Source organism: Marmota flaviventris, chromosome 9 (genome assembly GCF_047511675.1).
Source record: "Marmota flaviventris isolate mMarFla1 chromosome 9, mMarFla1.hap1, whole genome shotgun sequence".
NCBI lineage: Eukaryota > Metazoa > Chordata > Mammalia > Rodentia > Sciuridae > Marmota > Marmota flaviventris.
This window is the reverse complement of record NC_092506.1, coordinates 79950861-79978103: the sequence shown is the minus strand read 5'-3', so window position 1 is coordinate 79978103 and position 27243 is coordinate 79950861. Positions and strand designations below refer to the sequence as shown.

Genomic DNA, 27243 nt, shown 5'->3' with positions numbered 1-27243 from the left:
CTTTACCTGGGAGTAGAATACCCAGAACATCATAGCAATGTAAAACCACTCCTTGCAAACTGTGAGACCCAAGCACCTCAGTCATGAACTTCAGTTGTTTAGTCCACCTTTACAGAGGTATGGGATTGCCACAACTGGCCAGCGTGTTCTCTTGAAGGCTGAGAACCCCAAGAAGAGCATCAGGTGACAGAGAACTGCAAGAATTAAAATAAAAAGAAGACAAGGAAAAAGACCTGGGGAGTGTAGCCTCAGTGGTGGCCAGGACGAGTGGTAACAGGAGCAGTGAGCAGCAGAGTAAGAAAGTTGGCATCTTCAGGAAGCCCACAGACAGAGCCATGTGGGAAATTTAGGATGTTTCCTTATAGACAAAGATCATTCCAGACCATGTGGGATAGACATAAAGCATCCCTGCAGGAGATGGGTACCGTTGTGTACTCAGTTTCCTAACCAGGGACTGTTGACACTTGATATGTGTTTATTTTTAAAAATGAATCTTCAATTATCCAGTTTGTTCTCTGAGGGCAAATATGATAAGAAAACCAAATCACTAAAAATCAATATTCTGAAATAAACAATATATAAAACAACCAGTCTTCCAGAAGCCAATTTGCCAAAAATCAATGTGCTAAATTTACCAAAACATTTCTTTCCTGTAACTGTTTATGAAGCTAATGGAAATTCATATTAGATTGGATAGGTTTAACAGCTTTTTTAAAAGACTTTAGAGAAGCTTTAGATGACTATTTTTTTTTTTCATTTTGTCTTAAGAGCAGTGTTTCAGTGAATGTTCATTTTATTGGGTTAAAAATCATAGTGACTTAGACTTCTATTGAGTAGATTTAATACTAGAAGAACTTAACAGTGTCCTGCTCTCTTGAGTAATCCTATTCATTTCTTTTCTACTGCTTTGGACAGTATTCACTTTTCATGCTGACTCCATCTGCTTACTTCTACAAAGTGGATATCCCATTTATTACATACCTAGATTATTAGATAACAGCAAATTAGCTTATCATTTGAGATGGGATGTCTTTGACCAGTTCAGGTTTTTCTGGAGTTGTTCTCCTAGTCAAAAGCTTGGCCATTTTTTTAATTTTCATCCAGAGAGACTTATCAGCTTTAATTTGGTAAATCAATTTGACAGCTTTTCTTGTTAAATTTTATCATGTCATATGTTAGGGGGTTATTCCAGATACTCAAGTATCTTTCCATTCTCTGTTATTTAAATCTTTGAATTTTGAATTCTAGGCATTTTATTATCCTTTTACCGATGCCTCAAAACATATAAGTCTGCCACATATAAACATATATATGATTTATATTTATGGCATTTAGTAATTAAACTTCCACCATTTCTTGTTGATATGGTTGCTCATATCATAGATCTTACCTCAGCAAAGTTTCATATTTGTGAGGAATATATGGACCACCTGAAATATTATGGTTCTTGGCTATAAAATACATTTTACTAAATATTAGACATATTGACAAGAAGATTAAATCACTTGTGATCCTTAGTTTGGGGGTAGTTGAATAGCCCTGAAAATGCTACTATGAATACAGAAATGAGAACTAGAACATCCTACAAATTGTGTAGCTGCTAAAATAATTCCATCTAATGTGAGATTCTTTAAACTCTATAGTTGGTATGTTAATAAATTTGATGAAGTAATTAAGAGCTCTAGAAAGCAGTTAGTAATTGATTAATTTGAAAATGAAAAAATAAATGTTTGTAAATGAAAAGATAATGTGTCCACTTATAGAGGTCTATAGAAAAAGGGACAGCTTCCCCACTGTGGCACTCTGACAAGGCTTTAGCCATTATTCCACTCTTGACTCAGGAGATAAACATGTAAAACATGTCTGTATAAACATATTAGCCTGAGGTCTATGGCACAGAAGAGGTATCTCTACTTCAAAGAATAATATATCAGCTAATTATCAGCCTAAGTTAGTATGCCACATGTCCAGTACTTTTATTGGAAAAATCTCAACTGTATCTGAGGCAACATAATACTGAAAGCAAGGGTCATTTAAGATACCTCTTAAGATGTGAGGATGCCAGGTTTGTGGAAATTTCTAGAGCAAAAAGATCCTTTTAACTTTTTTCTTCTATCAGATAAACTGAAAGTGGACACTAGATTTGACAACATCACACCGGAAGCTGTGTTCATTGAAAACGAATACCTAGGGATAGGAGATCAAACTGAATGCTACACTTCAATGAGGAGGTTGAGGAATGGACTTTTATCTTTGAGACCCTAGCTTGAACCTAAAGATTTTCAAAGTTCAAGGCATGACTTTCAGAAACTTCCTTAAGAGGTTGATGTTTGCATCTTTAATCTTGCAATTGCCATTTGTTTCAACTGAGAATTTATTAGAATCACTGCTGCATTTCTAAGTATATATAAATTACTATTATTTCATTCTCTCACCAGGATACAGTCTTTTTAAAAAAAAAATCAGCTTTATTGAGGTGTAACTATCATACCATAAAGTTCATCCATTTAAAGTATGCAATTAAAACATGTAAAACATTTTAATGGCTGTGGACAAAGGTCTCTGGCACTGACATAACTAACGTCAAGCACCAGAGGAGTTAAAAGTGGATTTTCTGGCTGGCCCTGGGCATTCTCTTCTCTACACTAAAGGGGAGCCCCTTTTGTAGGGACAATTGGCAGTGGGATGATGATTTCACAGTTTTGACAGGGTTGTGAGATCACATTTGGCAATTTCTCACTACGTGCTAATTTTTCTTTGATGGATAGCTTAACCGAGACTATAGATTTTATAAATTTCTGTTATAAAATTAGTCAATAGAGTTTGAAGTGTTTTCCCCATTCTTGTCTTGTATTCATGTGAATGTTTTGGTCTACTCCTGAGCTTTTTCTTTTGCTGTGAGAAATGTTCTAATTGGCACATTAGCAGAATCAGAACACATGTTATAATGTAGCTGATTTGGAATCATCCAGTATGCACTAACCATAGTGTGAAGCCCACCTTGTGTTTTCCTAGCTTCCCTCCTCTAGCGTTAGGATCCTATTTAATAGCATGTACATTAGGGATACAAAGCAATCTTTATGCTAAGTAAACCCGTGGCAAAAGTTCCAAGCAAAATTTAAAGAGCAAAAGATGCTGTTATTTCTACCCACTTCTAATGGAGCAATTGTAATTCAAAGTTTTAATACAGATGTGATACTATGATTAATATAGTATTACATGTTCATATAGCATTTGTAACTCATATGGTACAGTCATAACTACAGCAACCCACAATTTTCAGAAAATTCCTTAGGTAGTTGATGCTTGCACTTTAATGTTATAATTGCTATTTGCTTCAGCTGTAGTTTTATTAGGACCCTGCTACCTTTATAAGTATATATAAGTCAAACCACTTTACCCAGGGCAAAGTCATCTTTATCATGACACTTACCTAAATTAAAATAGAAGGGACAAACTGGGTAGATTTAGCTAAATTGTTGTAGATTGCAAACATGGCCATTGGATTTCGCATTTCCTATTGATTAGTGGATTTTATTGCCCTACCCTGTGAATTGGGCTGGCTTGGTGGCTTTGCTTTAACCAATAAAATACAGTCTAAGTGATCTGGGGCAAATCCTTGTCCTGATTCTCAAGGAGCTTCACAATTTCTGACCTTGCTGCTCTTGAAAACTGAGACCATTATAAAGCCAAGCTACAGGATGTGAGACCACACAAGGAACCGAGTGCCTCAGAGGATTTTGTCAGCTGTCAGACACAGGAGTGAGTTCATCCTGGATCATCAATAGCCTTGTTGTCAGTCGACCACAGTCTCTTATAAAAACCCATCTGAGACCACTTAAACCAACTAAGAACCTAGCACCCCACAACACTGTGAGCTAAATGAAACAAATGGTGAGTGTTTTAAGCCACCAAGTATTGTTACATAGCAAAAGGTAATTGATACAATTGTGTTTTATATTTTATACCTCTGACTTTCCAAGAACAGCCTCTATTATCACAGCGGAACTCAAAAAAAACATCTGCTGATTGGCATGAGCATCCGGGATGCAGCATTTGTAACTCATATGGTACAGTCATAACTACAGCAACCTACAATTTTCAGAAAATTCCTTAGGTAGTTGATGCTTGCACTTTAATGTTATAATTGCTATTTGCTTCAGCTGTAGTTTTATTAGGACCCTGCTACCTTTATAAGTATATATAAGTCAAACCATTATTTCATTTGTTCACTAGGAAACAGCCTTTTAAAATATCAGTCTTATTGAAATCTAACATATACCATAAAGTTAACCTAAGTGTTAAAAAAAATGTTTCTAGTAAATTTACAGAGTTGTACAATCCATCATTTCCATAATCTAATTTTAGAACACTTTCATCACCCATATTTTTCATCACATAGATTTTTACTTCATATTTTTCTGTTACTGATAGTGGGTAAGAACTTAGACCTCCCACTTTATTTTGTAATAACATATTTCTTACATTAGCTGGATTTGCTGATGTGGCCACATAAACTGTGTACCTTATTCCTATACGCCAGGTTAGAATCCTGGATTGTTTCCTAACATTTTTAGAAGTCTGCAGAATATCTTCAACTGTCTTCATTTATTGTTTACTTTATCTCCCTTTCCATATTCCATACTCCTATCTCTGGAAATTAATTTTTCTCTGTATTTTTAACAGTAGTTTGAAGTATATAAATAGCCATCTAACTTTGCTTAATGTCTTTCATTTTATAATGAATTATTAAATTACACCAATTCAAAATCTGCTAAATAAGTTCCTTTAATATGAATGACCTTTGAACTCAGTGTTTGTTGTATTGTTGAGCTGCATCAACTTCATCACAGTTCATTATCTTGAGACATGTTTTTCAATAAAAGCATATCTTCAACTGTACAATTAAAAAGTCCAGGAAAATAGATTCATTTACAGAGACTGACATGTAGCCCAAGTTACTGTACCTATCTATTCCTTAAAGAAACTGTTAACTGCCTGAGTGTGATGTTATACCCCTGTAGTTCCAGTGACTCAGAAGGCTGAGGTAGCAGGATCCCATGTTTGAGGCCAGCCTCAGCAACTTCATGAGACTCTATTTCAAAATAAAATTTATAAATACAGGGCTGGGGGTGTAGCTCAGAAGTAGAACAATCCTGGGTTTGATCCCCAATACCCCACCATAAGAAGTTAGTTGGATTACATTTTAAAAGCATTTTAAGTTATAGGTTAAAATGACTATATTAACAGTGACTTCTTGTTTAAGTTTTAGTGTTTCAAGCTCTAGGTAAAAGATAATCAATCCCAGAGATTCAAAGATATTAAAGTGCTCCTGAAGATCAATCAGTAATTATTTCACAACACATTTTAGGGCCTAAGGGTTAGTCATTATATTAAGCAGTGGGAAGATATAGATACAAATCAATCTCTTACTCTACCTAGAATATATGCTCCAGGTTATCTCTGGAAAGTGGATGTATTTCAAATTTTAGCTCTCTATAACCTACAAGTTCAGGTCACAAATTACATTATCAAGTCCCTGTGGTATGGTAAAAAACCCAAAGGAGAGCAAGCAATGCAACAAACATTTATTGACCCTGAAATGTGCTATGGGAAACATCATGAAGTCCACACCACCCCTGGTGAAGCAACCTGACAGTGGAAAAACTCTCAGCTTTTACCCAGGTACCAGTTTTCCCTTAAGCAAAAGAAGGACCACTGAAAGTAAAGTCTTACTTGGACTTTTCCCAATGTGTTTCCATAGTAAGCATAGAATTATTAATTACTAATATCATACCTAGTTCCCAAGAAAGTGTGAGAAGACTCATAGAAAAATAGATGTATGTAAAATTATTATGTACAAAGATAAGAACTGGGGGTTTGGTCGGGATAATAAGAAAAAAAAAACTAGGGTAAGGGAAGCTAGTATGATTTAGTATCACAGTTCATTCCATAATAGTTGACAGAAATAGTATGGAAATAGTCTCCACCTCTTGAAAGAAAATGCTGCAAAAATTCGTGACCATTTTACAATCCATGGTGACTACCTTGCTAAATCCAGATTGACACCATCGATTTTACCCTTATTGTTATGAATAAAAAACATCTTGATAAAGATCATGGCTGATGATTTTGTCCTGATGAAGGTCTTCTGTACTTTTGAAGAGGTAGGGACAAGAGTCCCAGTGTGCCACATCTTATTCATCTTATGTCCCCATAATCCTGAACACAGAATCTGCATATCTTAGGCTTTCAAGAAATGGTTGTAGAAGTGAGCTAAAATTAACTTTAAATTTAGAACATTATGATAGTGAAAGAACAGAAATAAGGAGGAAAAAAGGCTGTCATAAAACATTTTGAAAAAAGTCCTCCATATAGGTTCATACATCATCTCATACAACATCTCCATTTTTTTTCAGCTATTTCAAACACAGCAGTATCAAATTGAGGTCTCTTGTCAAATGGGTGTCAAAAACATTCCAGATAATTCTGACATTCTAATAACATAATTAACCAACCCATCTGTGGGAGGGTGAGTCATGCTTAGACTCCTGACAGATCTGTGAGGTAGAATAAAGCCACTCACCTTTGGAATTGCAATGCACACACCCACAATCCTATAGATGCACTTTAGCTGAAGAGCTTTATTACCAGTTCCCACCCACTGGAAGGAAAACAAGTCTATTTTATTTTATTGCTACTTTTTCTAGTCCTCAAAGTTTCCTTATGCTTTTGTATCCACTAAGTTAAATACTTATTGAATATGTTAAGATTGTGCTAGGGGGTATCAGGGACAATGAAATATGCAAGTTTTTCCCCCCTCATTTTGCCTTAAAGAAGAAGGGAACTAATAGTTGACATATTGCTATCTATAAGACATTCTGTCATTCTCTCTTTATATCCCTTCTATCCAGCACTTAAAACAACCAATGAATTAGTTGTTATTATTGTAATTCACAGCTGAACACACTGAAATTATCATGGAATAATAATTTGCTCTAGATCATTCTGCAAATATATGACAGAATCTTGATTCAAACCCTGGATTGCCTGAACCTACAATCAACTTTTTTCCATAAATACCTCTCAACGTCAGCCTGCCACAATAGGCTTCTTCTGGCTATGCAAATGCTCCATCAGTCGCTATTCTCCATAGGAACATTAGACCACCACAACACAAAGGGAAAACTCCCTCCCACCTCCAAGTGAGTCTCTCTCTAGATTCCTTCTCCACATAATAGCAGTTAAGATAGGATGATGTATTAATCAGACAAAGTGAGTGAATTGCATACTCCTTGGTGTCAAACCCTAAGGAAACATGTAGTTAAGAAAAAAATGAAAGCACATGGCTCTAAGTCAAACTCAGTTGTTTTAAGAAACCATGCAGATGGCCAGAGTAATCATGATATGCAGGGTACAGAACTTTATGGAAAAAATAAAATGAAAACACATGCAAATTTACAATAAAAAAGAATAACAATGATTTTTCTATTTTTCCAGAAAATGCTTACGTAAGACTTCTTTTCTACATTGGAAATTCAAAGCTCAAGACAAAAGAGTAATCCCGAGTTCATTTATTATGGTGAGCAAATAGCTGATTAGTCAGGTAGCAGTGGTCAAAATGACCACATCATTTCATTTAGAAGAAACATGGATGAACCTGGCTGAATGAAGTCTATACAGATCTGCTACGTAATATCACCTTCTGACTTCCTTCCAACAGGTCTACCCTTATCCTTCCCTTCAAAATTCTATCCAGTCACAGAGTTTTCCCACTCACTTGTCCATTCCTCTTATATCTTACTGATTTCCCAGGTGTGGTTGGGTTGCTATACCTTCAAACCCAGATCTGCCTCCTCTTTACTGGCTGGCTTAGTCATAGTCTCTTTGAACTCCGAAGTTCTCTTTCATCAGACAAATATCTTTGCACATAACTTTTATCATATCACTATTATGCTCAAAAACCTTCCTTGGTTCTGTATTTTCTCATGTATCAAATTGGAACTATCTGTGTCTTCCTCCTTTTCTGCTCTCCAATTCCTACTTTTCTTACTACTTTTGTCACAATTTCCCAAGGGTGCTACCCCCATCCCTTGGACATCTGCTTGGATCATGAATGTTCTCTTCTGTGACATTGTTCCTCTTCTTATCTGAACCCCAAATATTTCCTCCCACCTGGGAAGTCTGCCCTTTAACCTCACAGAACATAAAACCTGTTTCTCATAATCAGGAACATAATTGTATTATGGACTATCTGTCCTGCAATTAATTAGTATTTTCCTTATGTTATTGTGGTATCCCCTACTATTATAGGGTAACTTTGTGTTTTAGTTAGCCTTGCATTGCTGTGACAAGAAAATCCTAGAGGGGGAAAGGTTATTTTGGTTTACAGTTTCATGGATGGCCAAAACTCAATACTTCTGGGTCTAAGGTGAGGCAGAACATCATGGCGTCATGGCAGGAGAGTGTAAAAGAGGAAATTAGCTAAGGACATGGTGACCAGGAATGGGAGAGAGGGAAAGAAAAGGAAATATGGGGATGCCAGGAGAGGGAAAGAGAGAGAGAAAAGCATGCACTCTGCTCATTAGGTACAAAATATATACCCTAAAGATCCCCAGTGACCTACCTCCTCTAGTCACACTCTACCTGCCTACAGTTACCACCTAGTTAATCCATATCAGTAAGGTTATACCTCTCATAATCTAATCATTTCACTTGTGAACACTGTTGCATTGTCTTATACATGAGTTTTGGGAACACCTTATATTTAAACCATAACACCTTCAATGTGATTACTATGGCTTATGTAGTAGAAGAATTCACATGTGTGTATATTTATATATATTCTAGAGTAACTTATCAACTATGGTCTGTTAACTGAATCTCACTTCAAATATTTGTATATTATCATGAATGATAATTTATATTGATTTAATTTAAATTCTCAGATCATTTTATTATCTTCTTAACAAATTAGATTTTTAGAATCAGACTGGTTGCCTTATAATCTCCAAATGAGATGCAAGAAAAATTAAAACGATTTAGTCAGTTAACCCAAATAGCAGTTTTCACTTTGTATTGTGTGTGTGTGTTTGTGTGTGTGTGTATGTGTGCACACACAGTGCTGGGGTTTTAACCCAGGGCCTCATAGATACTAAGCAAGTGCTGTACCTCTGAGCTACATCCCCAGCACCATTTCTCTTTTAGAAGAAGCAATAAAATAACCAAGACTAGAGTTTCTAGAGAAACTTGATGTTTCCCTTCCTGGATCATTCATTCATATAATACAACTGTTCCACGGGGCTTACTTAGATGCCAGAAATTGTGTCAGTAAAAAACTTGCCAAGGATATTATTGTTATAAAAACTGTTTGTGGGTCATTTGTATTAATAAAAGAGGAAATGTAACTTCATAAGAGAAAATGTGTAGAAACCAGCCAATTTTTCCAAAATCTAGTGATAAGTAAATTAGTCTGAAGAACAAATGTCTGGCCTGAACTTCTTCCAGGTCATTTTGACTTCTATTCTAACCTCTGTTGCAGTTTGATAAAGGTTGATTTGGGCTGTTTAATTCTCAGAGATCTATTCATAGTTTCTCTTTTTCGGTGCCTTGAGGAATTGTGACATAGATGGCTCAGAAAGTAGTGATTGGAAAAGCTAGTAAACTGAGCCTCCAGATTTTAGTGTGGGAAGTAAAGTTGCTCTGAGTTTTAATGAATTCCTGGACAACTCAGTGGCTTTGCTCCAAAAATGTCCTGCTGAAGTGGAGGATTATCTTACATGGGTCATTACACTTCCAAGCTTTAAGCCTCAGAATGAGCATTAAATTAAAATTCCCTGTACCTAGTAGGCAGAACATTGTGACACTCAAAAGATGTGAAAGTGCTAAATGAATTCTGAGCAATAATATTATCACCACTGCATATTTATTGAGTTCAACAGGGTGCTAAGTACTGTACAGACAGATAATACAAGCAGCCTATACAAAAAAAAAAAAAAAAAAAAAAAAGCAACAGCTATCGTCTTATAAGAGCTCTCCCATTCATCTGCTTTAGGAATAGACACTCTAACCAGCCTTGTTAGAAATAGTCTCTTTTCAAAAGTATCCTCAAGGTTCTCTATGCCTTTGTTTGATTTGAAAGTAGCCGATTTTCTACAGTTACCATTTATGAATGTGGCCAAGTCTCCCAATTTCAAAATTACCATAAGAATGCTGTAGGCATTAAACTGAAGAACTTCATCCCCTTGCAACTGAAAATTACAGATGGAGTTTTCTGGGAAATCTTAAATCAGTTGTAAAATATGATATATGCACCATTATGTTTTTGATTCAGCTAGGAAAATATGCATTTTCACATTAAATAATATTGGTTTTTTAACTAGCCTTCAGTTTTCAGAAAAGTATATACATTTGAATCCCAAAAGAATTTAGATAGTTTAGTCTTAGAGTGAAACTATTAAAAGTTAAAGCATGAAGCGAATTTCCTATTTTTAAACAAATCTAGACACAAATGGAAAAAAAAGTTAAGATACAGTATACCTAATATGTATGTGTGTAAGAACCAATATGCATGTGGATGAGCACAAAGAATAACTTTGCATATATGGAAACTAATTGAGTTTCAGAATCTTGACTTTCTTTATTTAAATGCCAGCCCATCAGGGTTAAGAAAAAAAAATTAAGCACTTTAGAGAAAATGGGTTATAAACTGTCATTGTTGAGTTTAGTGTTCTGACAACTTTGAAAGTAGCTACAATGTAATTTCCCAAGTTGGTAGCTAAAATAATGGAACATCTGGATGCCATTGAAATGTATGACAATCAAAAAGAGAACAGAAAAGCAGTGAGAACAATGCTTTTACCCTTTGCTTATAATTCTTTGTGGTTCTGAACTCTTACTCCAAATCTCAGTTGTGGTAGTCAAGGGCAGTTCCCTTTTCAAAACTCACCTATCACCCAAGATCAGGAGTCCATCTCTGGGCCTACTTGTCACTTCCAGCAGCTGCACTTTCCACTGGCTTGCCTCCTTAATCTGCTGTCAGCCCTTGTGCCTGAACACCCTTGTGAAGTGGAAAGCAGTGTGAGAAGCGATATGTAAATTGGTCCGAGTGCTGATTTCAACCTTGTGTGCTTGGCCTGGCCTTTGGAAATCTCCAGATAAGCAGGAGCCATGCACTCTATCCTTCTGGGGGCAAGTAACCCTGTGGATGACCTCATGAAATTGAACTGTAAGAGATCCAGATACATTTATCTTACCAAGTGGCAATCTCATAGATGGAGCTTCCCCCTACAGTTTCTAAACTGTTCTTTTTGTTTGTTAGGTGTCTACAGTTTCATACATATGTCTTTAGGAATACCTGGACACAGCACTAAATAGCTTAAAGCTCCTCCCATATTAAAAAAAAAGTAATTGTAAATTTAAGTTGAGATTCACCTTTTCTTTCTTCTGCTTGAATACAAGAAAGTAGATGAAAAGAGTATAGTTTTTGATTCAATTCAGCAAACACTTTCTTAGACTCTAAGTATAAACTCTATACCAGGAAGAAAACAAAAATAATCTTAAGGACTTTATAATCTGTGGTCTCACAACAGACTCATGCATATGAATTTTATATTCCTTCATAGTTTCATTGCAAAAAAGGATATTTCATAGAATATCATTATTTCTCTTGCCCTCCCTCACTAAAACCACATCTCAAGGTTGCCTGAAAGTGGAGTTTTGTTGAGGGCAAAGATGACTTATTCTTGGCATGCATGCTAGAGTCTTTCCAGAGTCTCTTTTACTGAATAGCTCTGAGTTGAAGCTGATGGGGAATGTGTGAAGGGAGCCCAGGGCTGCTCTTCTTTCTCTTGCATCTTCTGATGGGAGTTTGCTTTTAAACATAGGAAGGCATATGTGCCCTCTCAAAGACATGTCAAGCCTCAGTCACAGTTTGGTTTAGATCCTTTCCCTCTTTTTACAGTATAATTTTTTACTAGTAGAGAATGCAGACAGCTATGCCAAATGTGAATGTCGCTCGCATGCCCACATTTGGCAAATGTTTACCCAGATCTTTCATTTGGGATTTAAATAGTCCATCATCTAGACTAGATGATTACTGGGGTACTATCTATCTTTGAAATTTTATGATTTTGTAGGAATCATTTGTACTTTTGAGAAAAGATGTTTATAATATCATTTTGTCTTCAATGAAAGAATGTCAAAAGGTAGAATATTAATCTACACTAGGGAAGAGGGAAGTTGTTCATATTTGTGGGTAAATTGCTTATATAGCTGATTACTTGTTTAGGTTATATGTTCAGGTATCTGATATAATTTCCCCAATGGCATGAGTTAATATTCAGAAGTCTTTTTTCCAAGTGTTTTAGAGTTATTTATATAAAAATTTTCTGTGTATTTTGTCCTTTAATCAGTGAATTCTATAAGGTAGAGTAGTTTAACAGGTCAGAAGAGGAATGTTTTACTCATACCTATGTGCAGACTGGTCAAGTACCTGAAATGATCAGCAAAATTACATGATACCAGGATCTTTGTATGAAATGACCCCCCAGGCATAAGGAAGGATAAGTAAATAGCCTCAAAGTGCACACTAAACCAATCCTACAGAATTATGAATAGAGAGGGAGGCTGGGCTGTAACCTGTAGTTCTCTAGAAAAATGTGATGGATGGCCCCCTACTTGAGGATTATATGCAATGTATGTGCATATGTAAATACAAAAAAGTCCTAAAAGATTATATATCAAAATGTCAGATGTCCTCATCATTAGTTGGGTAGATTGTAAGTATCAGTCCAAGTTTTCTCATTTGCTTATCTCCATATCATTTTCTCTCTGTCACTCTCCGCTTCTCCATTTTTCTACAAGGAACATTATTATATATGGTTCTGGTACATTGAGTTGCATGTTTCTAATTATATACTATAATTAGGAATAATTGTACTTTAAAAAATCATAACGTAGGCACTGTGGAATTTCTTTTAGAAGAGTTTTAGAACAGATTCTCATTTTCTCCCTCTCACTAAGGTATGTACACACATGCTTTAAATCATGAGAAATTGAGTTCACTCTTCCTTACAGGTTGATGTCCTTGTGGTATGACAGGAACTTTAAAATGACATGCTCCTAGAAGCATTATTTTTGAAGATGGGTAAATGGTTTTGTGCATGTATCAAAGCACACATCATGCATCTGTCACGGCCTTGCACAGGGAGATTTGTAATTCTTCATCCAGAGGTAGAGCAAGCAGGCCCTGGCTACTGCTGATAGAGTCAGAGCAACATCTCCTGTTGTAAAAATGCTGAACAAAAGCTTGTCATGTTCTCTAGCCAGAACCAAACAAGAGAACCTCTAATTCCTGCATACCAAGAGTCTGTCTGTTGCTGTTACAGCTCTCTGTTGGCAGGCTATAATGTGGCTTTGATTTAATGCAGCCTTTCTGGATTCTCCTTCACTCAATTGGAAGAGGTTCTTACACCTTTGGATGGTAATCATGGAACGCATAAAGGTGAGGCTTTGCCAAACTCATTCTCAGTGACAAGGCGCCTGCCCTACAGCATAAATACAAAAGCTCAGTCATTAGACAATTGAGGTGTTTAGAAGTTGCTTTCACAGCATTCAACTTAAAAACAAAACAAAGAGTGATGTCTCTCTCCACATGAAGAGAATTAGAATACATTCTAAGTTGGTCACAAGCCCTTCGCTCTGTGGATTCTGTGTAGACTGAAGTATTTTGCCTTCATGAAGTTTTGAAACAGGGCTACTACTAAGTACTAACACATTTCTTAAAAATGTAATATTTTTTCTATTTTACTTGAAAATAGTGATCTAAAAGGAGATTTTATCTTAATTATGAAAGTATATACTAGCACAGGGTTAGTCTCATGTCTAATTTTGAGTTATCAGAATATTTAAAAGTGTATAATGGCAAGCTAGGAATTATAACAGGGTACTTCATGAAAAATCTAAGCTCTTCCTCTTAAATTATATATTTATGGCCTCCTGAGGATGATGGATTCTAGGGAGGTAAATGTGATTTAGGAACTGCTCTTAGACTCCAAACAGGGGGTAGGATGGGCCAACAGCCTTTTTGCAAACTGGGACGTAATGCAATGAAACCAGTTCCCATCCTTTGTCAGATAGCCCTCTGGGCATCCTGTGAACCCTCAGCTATGTACCTCCTCTGCATGCTCAGCCTAATCTCTGTGGATCTCTGGGTAAAGATGGATTATCTGGTTGTGAATTACCTGGAACCTAAAGTTCATATCAATTAGTAGTCATTGAGTGTCTGGCACTGTTCTAGGTGTTAGCAGTAATAAGAAGTGTACTCCTCAGCTCTGACCCTCCCTCTTATTGGTGACCTTCACCAAAGGTAGGACAGGAAAGAAAACATACAAAATCTCCATGGAGCATATCCTGCAACTAGCTACCAGAGTGGAGAACGGCCTGAAGGAGGGGTGGCATTTGAAACTACTAATAGCTATGATTTCTGAATTATGGTATCATTTGATAATACACACAAATTCCCATTCTTTATATATTAAACATACTTATTGCATTAATGAGTAAATACAATTTAAGGCTTTAAAGGAGTTAAGATTCTGGGGGAAAGCTCTGGGATTAGTAACAAGGATGGATAGGCTTAGAGATAGCTGACCGAAGGAAATTACTTGGCTCTCCCTTCCTAGTCTCAAGACTAATTTATTGAGATCCAGGATTCACGAGAATGCTACTGCTCTGCCATCTGAGCTTAAATGCCTTTGTTCCCATCTCAGATTCTGGCTTAGAAAAGCAAAAGGACCACAGATCCAACAGGAAAGCCCCCAAAATCTTCTTCAAAGCCATTCCAAAGCCATTCATTGGCCTATCTTAGGAGAATGAGTATTCAGAATTACCCAACCAGATGCCATGTATGTGAGAGGGTAAACTGTGCTCTGAAGCTTTGGGTTCTTCTTCAGAAAAGGAAAGAGGGAATTAATATTTTGAGTATGTACCATGTTCCATGAACTTCTCTGGGAACATTCATAGATGCTATCTTATTTAAGTTCCTTAAGTATATTCAACAATTATGCCAGACTGTTAATACAATGCATAATATAATACAACACCTTAAGTACTAAGAATTCTGTCCTAAGAAGATTACTTCAGGAAACATAAGGTAGAAATTTAAGCTTCTAATCATAATTGCTAATACATACTGAACATTTAATTATGTGCATTGCACATGCAACATGCCAATTCTCATAAAATCCTATAAAGAAGGTATTATGATTGTCCCATTCTTACAAGTGAGAAAAGTGAAGTTTAGATTAAATAATTTGGTTTGAGTTCACAGGGTTAATGAGTGGATATGTCTGTCCATCTCCAAGGCTTGTGCTTTAAACGTCTTAATCTATACTTATAGTAAAAAGATTAGTTTATATAAACTTTGAAAGATCACTACAATTAGGATATTGTTTTATAAGAGATGTTTTATTTTTCAGAAAGTTTAATTGGATAATTATATAAATACATAGAGTGCTACATCCAGAAAATATATAGCCATATTTATTGTTGGTTTCCCCAATTTTAGAGATGCTAATGGCATTTGTCTTGGCTGACATCTAGGGCTCCTCTGACTTAATTTTATTACAGCATTCTGCATTGTTATGCTGACAACCATCTCAACATTTCATTAAACCAGTCTTGCCACAAAATAGATGAGGTTGGTAGCCTCTGATTTGCCACAAAAACAAGTCACTTGAAAGGTCCTGAAACAACAACTCCTTTGAGCAAAACTCTATGCTATAAACTGGAAGCAAGCCAAAGTAGAATATCCTGATAATTAATAGAGTTGGCTCTCATGTTCTAAACCTGATGCTCATGCATATGAGAGGGTATACACACATATGTGTGCACGCTAACACACACACACACACACACACACACACACACACACACATATGCATTTATTTTCCTACAGACAGACTTGAAGTGCTAAACTGGGTCATATATATCTAGTGTTAAACATGGGCATCAGTGGTTTCTGAAAACCCCAAATGAAATTAATCAGGACAGATCATCGTGGCTCGGAGAGTGTGCTATACAAAATAAACTAGAAAAGCAACACAAAGGAAAGAGATGGAAAAGGAGCAGCAGAAGCAAAGGTAGAGGGCCAATTTACCATCATTGCCCTATGGGGGGGATGCCAGGCTGGGTTCCCTGGATATGTGATTGGCAGGTGGGAGTTCTTGTGAATTGTTCAGACTCATCAGGGAAATGTGAACCTCTTCTCTGAGAAGGAAAAGCCATTTGTATAAGACCTTTGAGGTAAGAGGTCTCCCCTCCTACTCACCCCAAGAACCTAACGAATACTTGGGGATGTTACAGCGGTTTGCCCTGGAAGACTTAAAGGAAGCAACAACATAGCATCACATTCAGAAACCATTCACAAGTGAAAACAAAGCAGAGCCTCAGCTCCCCACAGCCTGTGTGCACAGCTCAACAAGCTGTGACCTGCCTGGAGCAATTATCTGCTTGCACAGCACGGGTGAGCAGAGCAGCCAAAGCCGGCTCATTTCCATTTCCAGGCTGAGCCACTAGATAGAAGGACCTCCCCAGGTCCAAGTGAACAGGTCTCATAACGTTGCTCCACTTATCAGTGTTGAGATTTAAGGGGAAACAAAACAAATGAAACCTTTCACAAATACATAAATTAGAGGTGGTTATACATGGAATCAAAGATTTATTCCAGATAGTTCTCCTAGCATATATAAGTGTTTGGCTATAGATTATTCAGTTGGAGGTTAACCAGGGACACAGATAAACAAATTTAAAAAGTGAGGAACTACTGCCAGTGGGAAATAGAGCAGACAAGATGCCCGAGACTATGTAACACAAAGACCCACGGCCACCCCTCCCTTTCTCAGTCAGAGAGAGCTGGCATCTGAAGAGGGGTCATACAGCTGAGATCCAACAAATTCCTACACACCACCATTTCCAACTCTAACAGGCCTCTTAGGACAGGGTCATGGACTCATTTCTTATTTTCTCTCTCTTTCTCTCTCTCTTTTTTTTTTTTCAAAAGGGCACATTAAAAAAAAAATGTGGTGTGAAGAGAAGACAAGAAACTAATTTCATTCTCCAAAATGTGTGAATTACTTCATTGTGAGAGGACTACAAATTATGAGACAGATAAGGAAATACACCTTCCTTTCTATCAAATGCTGTAGAACATGAGCTGACTTCTTAGCTTGTAGTGCTAAAATATGAAATTAGAAGCATTTAATTTAGGGGTATTTGGCATGTAGATGTGATTTCATTTTTGTTTTCATTTTCTTAAGTAAAACTTTCTGAAAATATTGGGCCTGTCTACTTCCATACCTACCACTGGCTAAGTCCTACTACCCTTCTCTCTCTACCCTCACCTGCAAATGGGCTCTCCTCAGAATTACCTGCCATGTTCTGTGGGCATCTTGCAATTTAAGTTATTTAACATGCTTACTCTAAGTATTACTATTTGGCTTTAAAAGCTTGTGTGTGTCAGATGTAGAATTTACTATCTGTACCATCATCACCACCACCACTATCACCCTATCACCATCACCATCATCATCATCACCACCATCAATAATACTCTTTGTTTACCTGGACTTGGAGTGTCCAAGGCCACCCCTGATTGGCTTCCTGATAGCTTTTGGGGGTATTAGACTAAGAATCTCATAGTTTAGAGAAATCTAGATCTGGGGAAGAGTTTGTTCTTGGGCAAGAAAAACTTATTTGGGGAAAGGGTCAGGACTTTTAGGAAAGTGGGATGGAAATATTCACTGAAAGTGTGGAGGAAGGAGGCCCCCCAAGAAGACAGGGGTTTTAGGGTAGAAAAGTAGCTAGATGCCACCATGTGCCATTAGAGGGCCTTCTGTGGGAATTTTAACTGGGAGAATATGTCTTTCTTGACCTATGTAGTATGGAAACCATCATATTTAAATGAAACTGTTTTCCTCCTACCTTGAAATTATAGTTTGGTAGGACGGGATAGTAAATGAAGTCTCTCTGCTATATTAGTTTGCTAGGGACACCATAATAAGTACATAAGACTGAACGGCCTAAATTATAGAAATTTATTTTCTCATAATCCTGGAGACTAGAAGTCTGAGATCAAGGGTTTTTTAAGACTTCTTTATGACATCTCTTTCCTTGCCTTGTAGAGGACTTTCTTTTTCTTCTGTACATGTCTATGTCCAAATTTCCTCTTCTGATAAGGACCAGTCATATTGAATTAGGGCCTACCCTAACAACCTCATTTTAACTTAATAACTTCTTCAGAGACCCCATCTCTAAATAAAATCATTTTCTGAGGTATTGGGGGTTTGGACTTCAATACATGCATTTTGGGGAGACACAGTTCAGCTCCTAAGAACTGCTCTGTAGTCACTCCTTGCTGGAGTACAAGCTGCCACCTGCAATGTGGATATACCACCTCCTCAGATGGACTTTGTCCTGCAGTTCAGGGCAGTACCCTGCAGAGAACAAGCCCTATCTAGAGCTGGGCTCACAGTGAATGGCAGAAGAGTAGCAAGGAGTGGTGTATAGACAACCAAAGGGCAAAAGAGAAAACCTCCTTTCTTCAGATAAGTAGACATTAATGCTTGAGGGTGCACTGCCCTGACACCTGAGCCAATCAGTTATTACAGAAGGGCCATGGGAACCAAGGAATCAATTAGCCACATTTCAATGTGCTGATGGACATTTAGAGTCATATCTGTCCTAATAAGACAAGGAGACCTTTATCAGACACTGCTAGGAAGTGCTTGTGACCCTGGCTCTTGCTGTGCACTTTTTAAAGTCTGTGTCTAGGTCCATATAATGGGGGAAAAGAAGTTTTTTTTTTTGGGGGGGGAGGGTACTGGGGATTGTACTCAGGGGCACTCGACCACTGAGCCAGATCCCCAGCCCTATTTTATATTTTATTTAGTGACAGGGTCTCACTGAGTTGCTTAGACCCTTGCTATTGCTGAGGCTGGCTTTGAACTCATGATCCTCCTGTCTCAGCCTCCCAAGCTGCTGGGATTACAGGCATGTGCTACCATGCCTGGCAGCAGTTTTTACATGAATGAAAATCAGCCCTTTGATCCAAGACAAAGACTAAGGAAAGTGCCTCCTCCCTCTAACCCACAGAGTCGGGTATTCTAAGAGACTTACAGTGAAGTCAAAGAAAAAACAGTCAGCATGAAAACACAGACTCACTAAGAGAACTTTGGTGACGGGCCTAATACCAGGCCCAGAAGAGGAATTTGATAAAGCATTTAAGAAAGAAAGAAAAAATAGAGAGTAGATTAATCTTTACTGAAGTTGATACGATAAGAATGTGAACAACTGAAGCCCTGAGAAGGGGAGGTTGAGGAAAGAGAATGACTGAAGAGGATGGGAAGGGGTGGGCAGCTGCATCACAAGGGATTTGTTGGGCATCAAGCTGCATGGCCCTTTCCAGGAGCTTGGGAACACTGAAGTTGGGACAAACTCATCTTCTGAGACTGATGCCTGATAATGCTGCTGTTTTCATGCACAGACATACCATTTTTCTTTTAGGACCTATTGACACCTATAGAACATTTTAGGGTGGCTAAAAAATGAGCCCGGTGAGAGAAACTTCCATTTCTTTTGGACTTAAATGGTCAAAATATGGACTGCTTAATGGAAGAAGAGGACCAGCAGCTGTTCTTTGTCAGTAGAAATCATCATTTCAAAAGGAGATGCTAACCAAGGTAGGATGTGCACTCACTGAAGAAATCATTTTGCATCCTAAGGCAAGAGGAAATGTTATAAAAAACTTACTGAAGAGCAATACTTTTCCCTCTGAAAATCAAACTATGAAAAGGGATGAGAATTTCAGACAGGAAGAAAAAAAATAGTCTCGTGAGTTGTATCTTGCACAGGATGATGGATGAGTGTTTTAGAAGGACAGACACTAAATAATATGCATTCCTATGGATCTAATGTATTCCCCTGTAATATGCTTTGATATTTATACCACCTTCACTATAAAATCTCAGCACATTTTCTGGGCTACTTCAAGTTATACACACATACTCAGCATAATTTCTCATCTGCTGTCTTTATACTGGTTACTGGGGCTTGTCATCTTTTTTTTTTTTTTGATTTGCAAATAAAATACTCGTTCTCTTCTCTTTGGGAGATTTTTATCAGAACCATCCAGCCCTGAACAGAGAAGCATTTCAAGATCAAAAGGGAAGCAAAATAACACTCTTTCAGCAAGCGAGATAAAGATTCACACATAATTAAGCCAGGACTATAGGACTATTTAAGTGGATATATCTTTTAAGAATAATCAAATTGCTATTCAAACTACCAGAGTCACAGAAAAAGAAAGGGAGCTGACAATGTATGTTTTGAAGACAAGGGAAAAAGGATGGTGTGGGGGAAAGGGAGAGGGCCAAAAATTGTTGTGGTGGCTTGAATGTGTGCCAGCCCTTTATGTAGTTTATATGCTAGGTAGGTGTTATCATTCCCATTTTGCAGATAAGGAAAAAGAGGAATTTACTCTAGCTTAGCAAACTCATGAAGATGGAAGCAGGTGGAGAGTTCCTTCTGTCTCTAAACTCACGTTGTTTCCCACATGCTAATCCTGCCCTCTCTATGATCTCATTTAGGGGGAAATAATTCTTTTCACTCACATATTTACTGAGTGGCCCCTGTTCCCAGGAGCTGAGCTAACTACTCTGAACACAGAGGCCAGTCGGACGGTCTGTGCTGACTGCGGTCCCCACAGCTCATGGAACTGCACAAACAGATGCATCTTTTCAGCTCTGGGTTCATCTATTCTCTATCCCAAGCCTAATGCAGGAATTGTTATTCACTTTACACACGAGGGAAAGGGAGCTCAGAGAGACTCAGTAGCCTATCGAAGCTCAATGAAGAGTAACAAAACATAATCTCAGGCAGGCTGGAATTTAGTGTCCAAGCATTCCCTGAGTTCACTACCATGATAAACTAAGGTTTATCCACAGGGAGCTTAAAAAAGTCCTAGGTGAGAAAACAATCTACAAGTGATTATAAGAAAGAGGATATTCATTCCCTATTTCACAGCTGCCTTCTCTGATAATGAAGCAATCAGGAATAAAGTCAAAACTACCAATCTAAAACGTTAATTCACTATTTATTTTATGCATATTTTATCAACTTTCTGTATCTACATGCTGGAATTAGCCTTCAATCTCCTCTACAATTATAATGAGCTGTCAAGAGATGAACTGGACATGGATTATATGAGCTAAAAACCTCTGTATTTTTGCACTTTTTTGTAATAAAAAAAGAGATTAGTGTACTATTTTCACATAACATAGTTCCAAACCAGAAGAGTTTACGCTTAGAATTCACTAAAGAAATGTAAGCTGTACTTGTGAATTTGCCTACAGTTCTTTGCTGCTCTTGTTGCTTTAGCAAGTCCTTTGAATTCTGATAATGTCAGCCTTCCTGTGATAGCTACAGATTTAAGGTGAATGCTTTACTGATTCACAAAACCTTGTGGCCCACACAAAGCTAAGAAGCTTCAGTCAATGTACAGAGTGCCAGCAGGGAATTAAAGTGCCTTCTATCAGGGGGACAGCAAACTACAAACAAGTCATTAATGTCCTCCTGGTTACCTAGTCAGAGCATACCTGCCAAGTCAACTTCTAAGTAGGTCCTTTCAAGAAGAGTCAATTTTGTTTTATTGGAAAGGAAAAGTACAAAATAGAGCCAGGAGGTGAATATGAGTTTAAGAGGAGCATAAGGTTATCTTGGCAATTAAAGGCTCTCCAGGAGGTTAATTACCCACACCCAGTCTTCACAACTCACAAAATGTACTTTCAGTTACAAAATTTTGTGTCTAACAAAAGACTCTGTCCCACACTCTGAATAATATTCTTTTACTCTTTTTTTTTTTTTTAGCAGAACTAAGTTAAAGCAATATTCCTTCCATGATCCTTTCAGAACAAAGAACCGGAGGGTGTTCAAATTCTCACAGCAATGTTATAGAGAACAAAATCAGCGTGGCCAAGAAATGTACATTTTAGAGTGACTGCAACAGAATGTACAAGTAAGAGGAAGAAGGTAGTGGAGAAGGAGGAGGAGGAAGAGGCTGAGATTCAGCTAGTTTTTGAAAATCTTAAAAGGAGATTTACTAAATGTGACAGCATTTTGTTGGGGGATCCTGGGAGCTGGCAGGGGAATGGAGGACCAACTTGAGGAAAATTGGTAAGATTCAGACGCTCTATAATATATACGATTTCACTTTGAAAATTTTTAAAAATCTACTTTGCTGCTTTACGAGGAATCATGATGGGATCTGTATTAGACAATTCCCTATTTGACCCACTGCCCTCACCCTCCTCTAAACCACGATCGTCCATCATCTCATCTGGACCTCTCTAAAAGTTTCCCAGGCTCCCATCTATCCCCAAGGCCCCTGCTCCAGCCCAACTCTGCCGTTACAACACAGATTAGACCCTGCCACCCATTTACTGGCTCTCCATTGCACTAAGGAAAAAATTCAGAATCCTCACTGCAGCCCTCTGCTTTTCCAACTTGCTTTCCCGTCACCTGCAATCCTCTACCTCTGCTCCACTTTGCACTTTTCACCACACTGGCCTTGGTTCTGTTTCTTGAACAGAATCTAGGCATCATGTCACCAAATGTCACCTCCTTGGGCTTTCCTCATCAATCTATTGAGTTTTGCATACCACCCCCATCTGCCTTCAGGCAGTATCATGGAACCTATTTTAGTGGCCTCATGGAGCTTCTGTCTAATTATACCATTTACTCATGTATCATGTGCCTTCCCACCCTCCTGTTCCCTCTGTGTCCCCAGCACATAAGGAAGTCATGGTATACATGCTGAGTTCAGTGGTTAGTACCTGGGCTCCTTCTGTATTTCTGGTGTGTGGGAAAACCATCCTTCCTGAGGTATGGAAATGAAGTTCAATCTTTAGGAGGGTGCAACTATCATGTCACCATATAATAATGATTAAGACCACAATGATTATTTAACTATGCTTTCCTGAGCATGTACTTAGTGCCAGATACTGAACTGGATGTTTTACATATATTTTAATTGCCCAACACTGCTATGAGGTCAATTGCTATGCTACCCTACCTCCCTAAACAGATTATAACCATAACAGTAAAATTATGTTCTAGATCCCAAACTGGGTTTTCCATATCTGCAAATAGTACCAAACTGTTACTCAGCATCTATGTAAGTGTGTAGAGGATATGAAAGCACTAAGGATTCTTTTGGGAAGTAAATTAAATGCCTGGAAAACATCCTTGCCTCTTTTCCTTGTAGCTTTATCCTATAATGGTCACACTCTGCACCATATACCCCTCATGACACCACCTAGTGAGGACAAGGCAAGTGATCTCAGCAGATTCCCCAGCTAATGAGATGCCCTCCCTTCCTCCTGCTGGGAGGTAATGGGTTCAACTATCTAAGAACATTGTCTCTCCAGGAGTCCTGGACTCTCTTCTAAAAAGGAAAGAAGCACATAAATAAAACATAAGGTGTTATTACTCTGGCAAATGTACTGTAATTCTGGACCAGGTAGGTACTGTAACCCATTAATAGGATTTTGAAAAAAAAATTTTATAATTATTTTTGGCAGCCTGGAATCTTCCATCTTTATGAGATGATAGTAATGTTTTAAAAGGATTATCATAGGGCTGCATGATAATAATCACCCTTTCCTATGTGTAATACCTTGTAAGTTTCAAAAAATATTTTGATACAGAATATAAGGTTTGATTCTAATAGTGATCCTTTGAGGTATATGGATTAGCAATTATTTGCCACATTTCACAATAGGGGAAACTCAGATCCCAGGTAATTAAATAGCACTGGCCACAGCTTTGAGTTAATCATGTCAGGGCAGCTTAAAAACCCACGTGCCCAGACTCCTAGTTCAGTATTCTTTTCTTGGGATTCTGGGGATTGAACCCAAGGGTAGTCTATCACTAAACTGCAACCCCAGCTTTTTTTTTTCTTCTCTTTAAGAATTTTATTTTAATACAGGGTCTCCAAATTGCCAAGTCTGGACTCAAACTTGCTATCCTCCTGCCTCAGACTCCCACATCATGTATTATAGGCCTGTGCCATGACTCCCAGCTCCAGTGTTCTTTAACTAGATCATTACTGCTGATATGACTTAAAGGAAGATGCTAGAAGAGATCCTATTGTAAGATTTGAGGAGGGTGTATGCATGCACACACATAAGTATGGTGGATGAATTCGGGTAAGTGGGTCTGAGAAATAGAAAGATCATTTTAGAAGCATGGACACATCATAGACCCTTATCAAAACCCTAGGTTCTGAGTATTGTCATCCCTTCATATCACACAGTCACATTCAGATAAAAGTGCCATACAAACTATGCAGACTTCAACCTTTTCAATAAAGATACTCAATACGTATAGGAGGAATGTTCCATAATGCTCTTTCATGTCTATTTTCTCATCCCTTGCCTTATAGTGGTTTTTTTTTTTCTCTACCAGAAATAATGTTCTTAGAGTTTCTATTGCTGCTGTTACTGTCTTAATGAATTATAGGAGGACATTTTATGGTTTCAGAAACAGTCACCTTGAGCCATGAATCAACCAGCAGCCTTCTCTTTCTCAACCATCTCCCCAGGAAAAGAAATGAGGGGAGAGAAGTGCACTTCACTTGAACCGCAGCACTGCTGCTCTTTCTCTTTTCATGGGGCAGTGGGCCCACTGGACGCTGCTCTGGAACTTTCTTTTCTGATTATTGACAAAGAGGCCTGAAGTTAAGGCAGAAATATCCATGCAGCTGCCTGTTTTTAGCGGAGGTAAAGGCCTCTTTATCACTCTTGCTTGGCTCACAAGAGCAGACGAATGGGAATGCACCAGAACGCTCTAAATTCTGAAGCACTCAGCCCAAGAGAGGCAAATTCATTTTGCAACCGACTTTTCCAGTGTATTAAAGTTCCCATTTGTGATGAAGGCTCAGGGAGTTTAGCAAAAATTTTAACAAGAGCCATTTCCTCTGTGCACTTACCTCCAGAAAATGCTCTGCCTGCTGCTCTCGATCCAATTTCCTTGAAGTTGTGGTAATCAGACCTGTGTAGAAATGAGAATATTTGACTTTTAAATATCTGGGGCAAGTAGATTACCGACTGTGGGAAACAACTCCATTTAAAGGAAAAACAAAAGTGACAGTGGACAGTAAACTCTCTAGTTCCCCCCATGACAATCAGAATAGGCTCACAAATCATTGGTAAAGCAAAGTTGATGAAGAAAATATGAAAAATTGATCTGGTTTTGCTTACCATAGCCAGGTGTTGTTATCTTTGGGGACCTGAGAAGTCACTAAAGAACCATTGTTGTTCTGATAATGAGGCATTTCAAAGATTCATTTACATATGACTGAAATTCTACTGTTGGAGCCTCATTAAAGATTTTAAAGTTCTTGAACAACTAATAGGTTGTTGACACTGATTACATTAGGGTTATGTAATAGCACTTTCTTACTTAATTTTTATATACTCATATAATATTTTGTTATATTTTAAAAAAAGGTTATTTCTGTAATAACTACTTGTACACATAAGCATTGCAAATTTAATAACTCACAAACCAAAGATCACATATATAATTTTATCATTCTTTTACTTGTTTAAATCTTGACACAAAATAATTCCACAGGGAAAAGGTCTCCCTATCTTTTCTTCCAACACCATTTCTCATAAATGAATCACCCTTTGAGTATAAAGACAAAGAAAAGGGAATGGGATGACTGAAATCTTCAAGGCCTCCCAGCCTATTGCACCAATTTGTCTTTTGCAGGTTTTATTATTCTTATTGTCAAGTGGCAATTAGAAGGTCAAATTTATTTTCCATTTCTCAATTCCACCATGTCTCTGAAGTGAATGTGAGTTGGGTTGTTTTCATGGTACATTCTGATTGACAAGGAAAGAACAGGAAATCATGAAGAACGAAATCCCAATGCTGGCAAGGCACATGGAATGGGGGAAAGGTGTTTCAGTGGGATCCGTGGAGAGGTTCTTGACCTGAAGCTTCTGTGTCATACACAGTGGTGGATGGGAGAACATGCAAAGAAGTGAAAGCAAAGAAGAGGCACAGGAGATTAAATAGTTTCCCATGGGCTTCAAAACAATATCTTACTCAGGGTAGCAAGGCTGTTGACAAGCTGGCCCACTAGATATTTTGTTAATTATCATTTCCTTGTTTTAGTTCTGTGCTATATTTTCTCTTATGTCCATTGACAGGACAGTGACAAAGAAAATTCATGAGTGAATACTTAATTTAGAAGTGTTAACTTTAATTCTCAATAAACAAATTCCGTGTGTGTGTGTGTGTGTGTGTGTGTGTGTGTGAGAGAGAGAGAGAGACAGAGAGAGAGAGAGAGAGAGAGAGAGAGAGAGAGAGAGAGAGAAACAAGCTGGCCTGATTCCCTCTATCTCTGCACCCCATGGGGAGAAAACCTGTTTCCATCGCAGACATCTTCCTTTTCATGAATTCATTCTGGATGTGGCCCACCCCACAATACCCTTAGGTTTTTCCTTTTCTTTCTTTCTTATAAATTGGAAATGTGTGTATGTGTGTGTGTATGTTTGTGTGTGTGTATAAACACACACACACACACATATATATATATATATATATATATATATATATATATATATATATATGTATGCCTGTGTATGCATAAATATGTTAAGTCCAATGTGATGTTATGATTTTTGAATACTATGTGAAATAATTAAATCAAGTGAATTTACATATCCAACATCCAAAATACTTATTTTTATGGGAAGAGAACATTTGAAGTTAACTCAGCAATTTTTGAAATGTACAATCAATATTATCAGCTCTATTCACCAGGCTGTGCAACACCTCCAGATTCTCCAAATTCAGCTCAGGTGTTAGCCTTCACTGACCCTCATTTCCAGGATTGGGTGCCCATCTGATTTGCCCCCACATAACCAGTACACTTCTCCATCATTGTTCTTTGATCTATCCAAAAATATTTTGCTCACATGTCTGTAATTTCCTACTAGACAGGCCCTTCATGGGCAAGGCCTTTCTTTTGAGTCTGAAGCTCTGGAGTGGGGTGGGAAGCACCTAGCTCCCTGCCTATAACAAAGGAAAGGAATTCAATAATGCTTAGCTACCAATATTTGCCATGGAAGAGACTGTTATATTCTAATCTTCAATTTTGCTACAGACTTAGAA

General features: G+C 37.7%; 1 protein-coding gene across 2 annotated transcripts in view; it reads right to left on the bottom strand.

Annotated features, from left to right (window-relative positions):
* Fat3 (FAT atypical cadherin 3) overlaps positions 1-27243 on the bottom strand; it is a 483199-nt gene that overhangs the window by 147697 nt on the left and 308259 nt on the right. For both annotated transcript variants that reach the window (XM_027951397.3, XM_071617163.1), the window contains exon 3: positions 25046-25107. In XM_027951397.3, coding sequence (XP_027807198.2) covers positions 25046-25107 — 62 coding nt within the window. The remainder of the gene's footprint in view (positions 1-25045; positions 25108-27243) is intronic.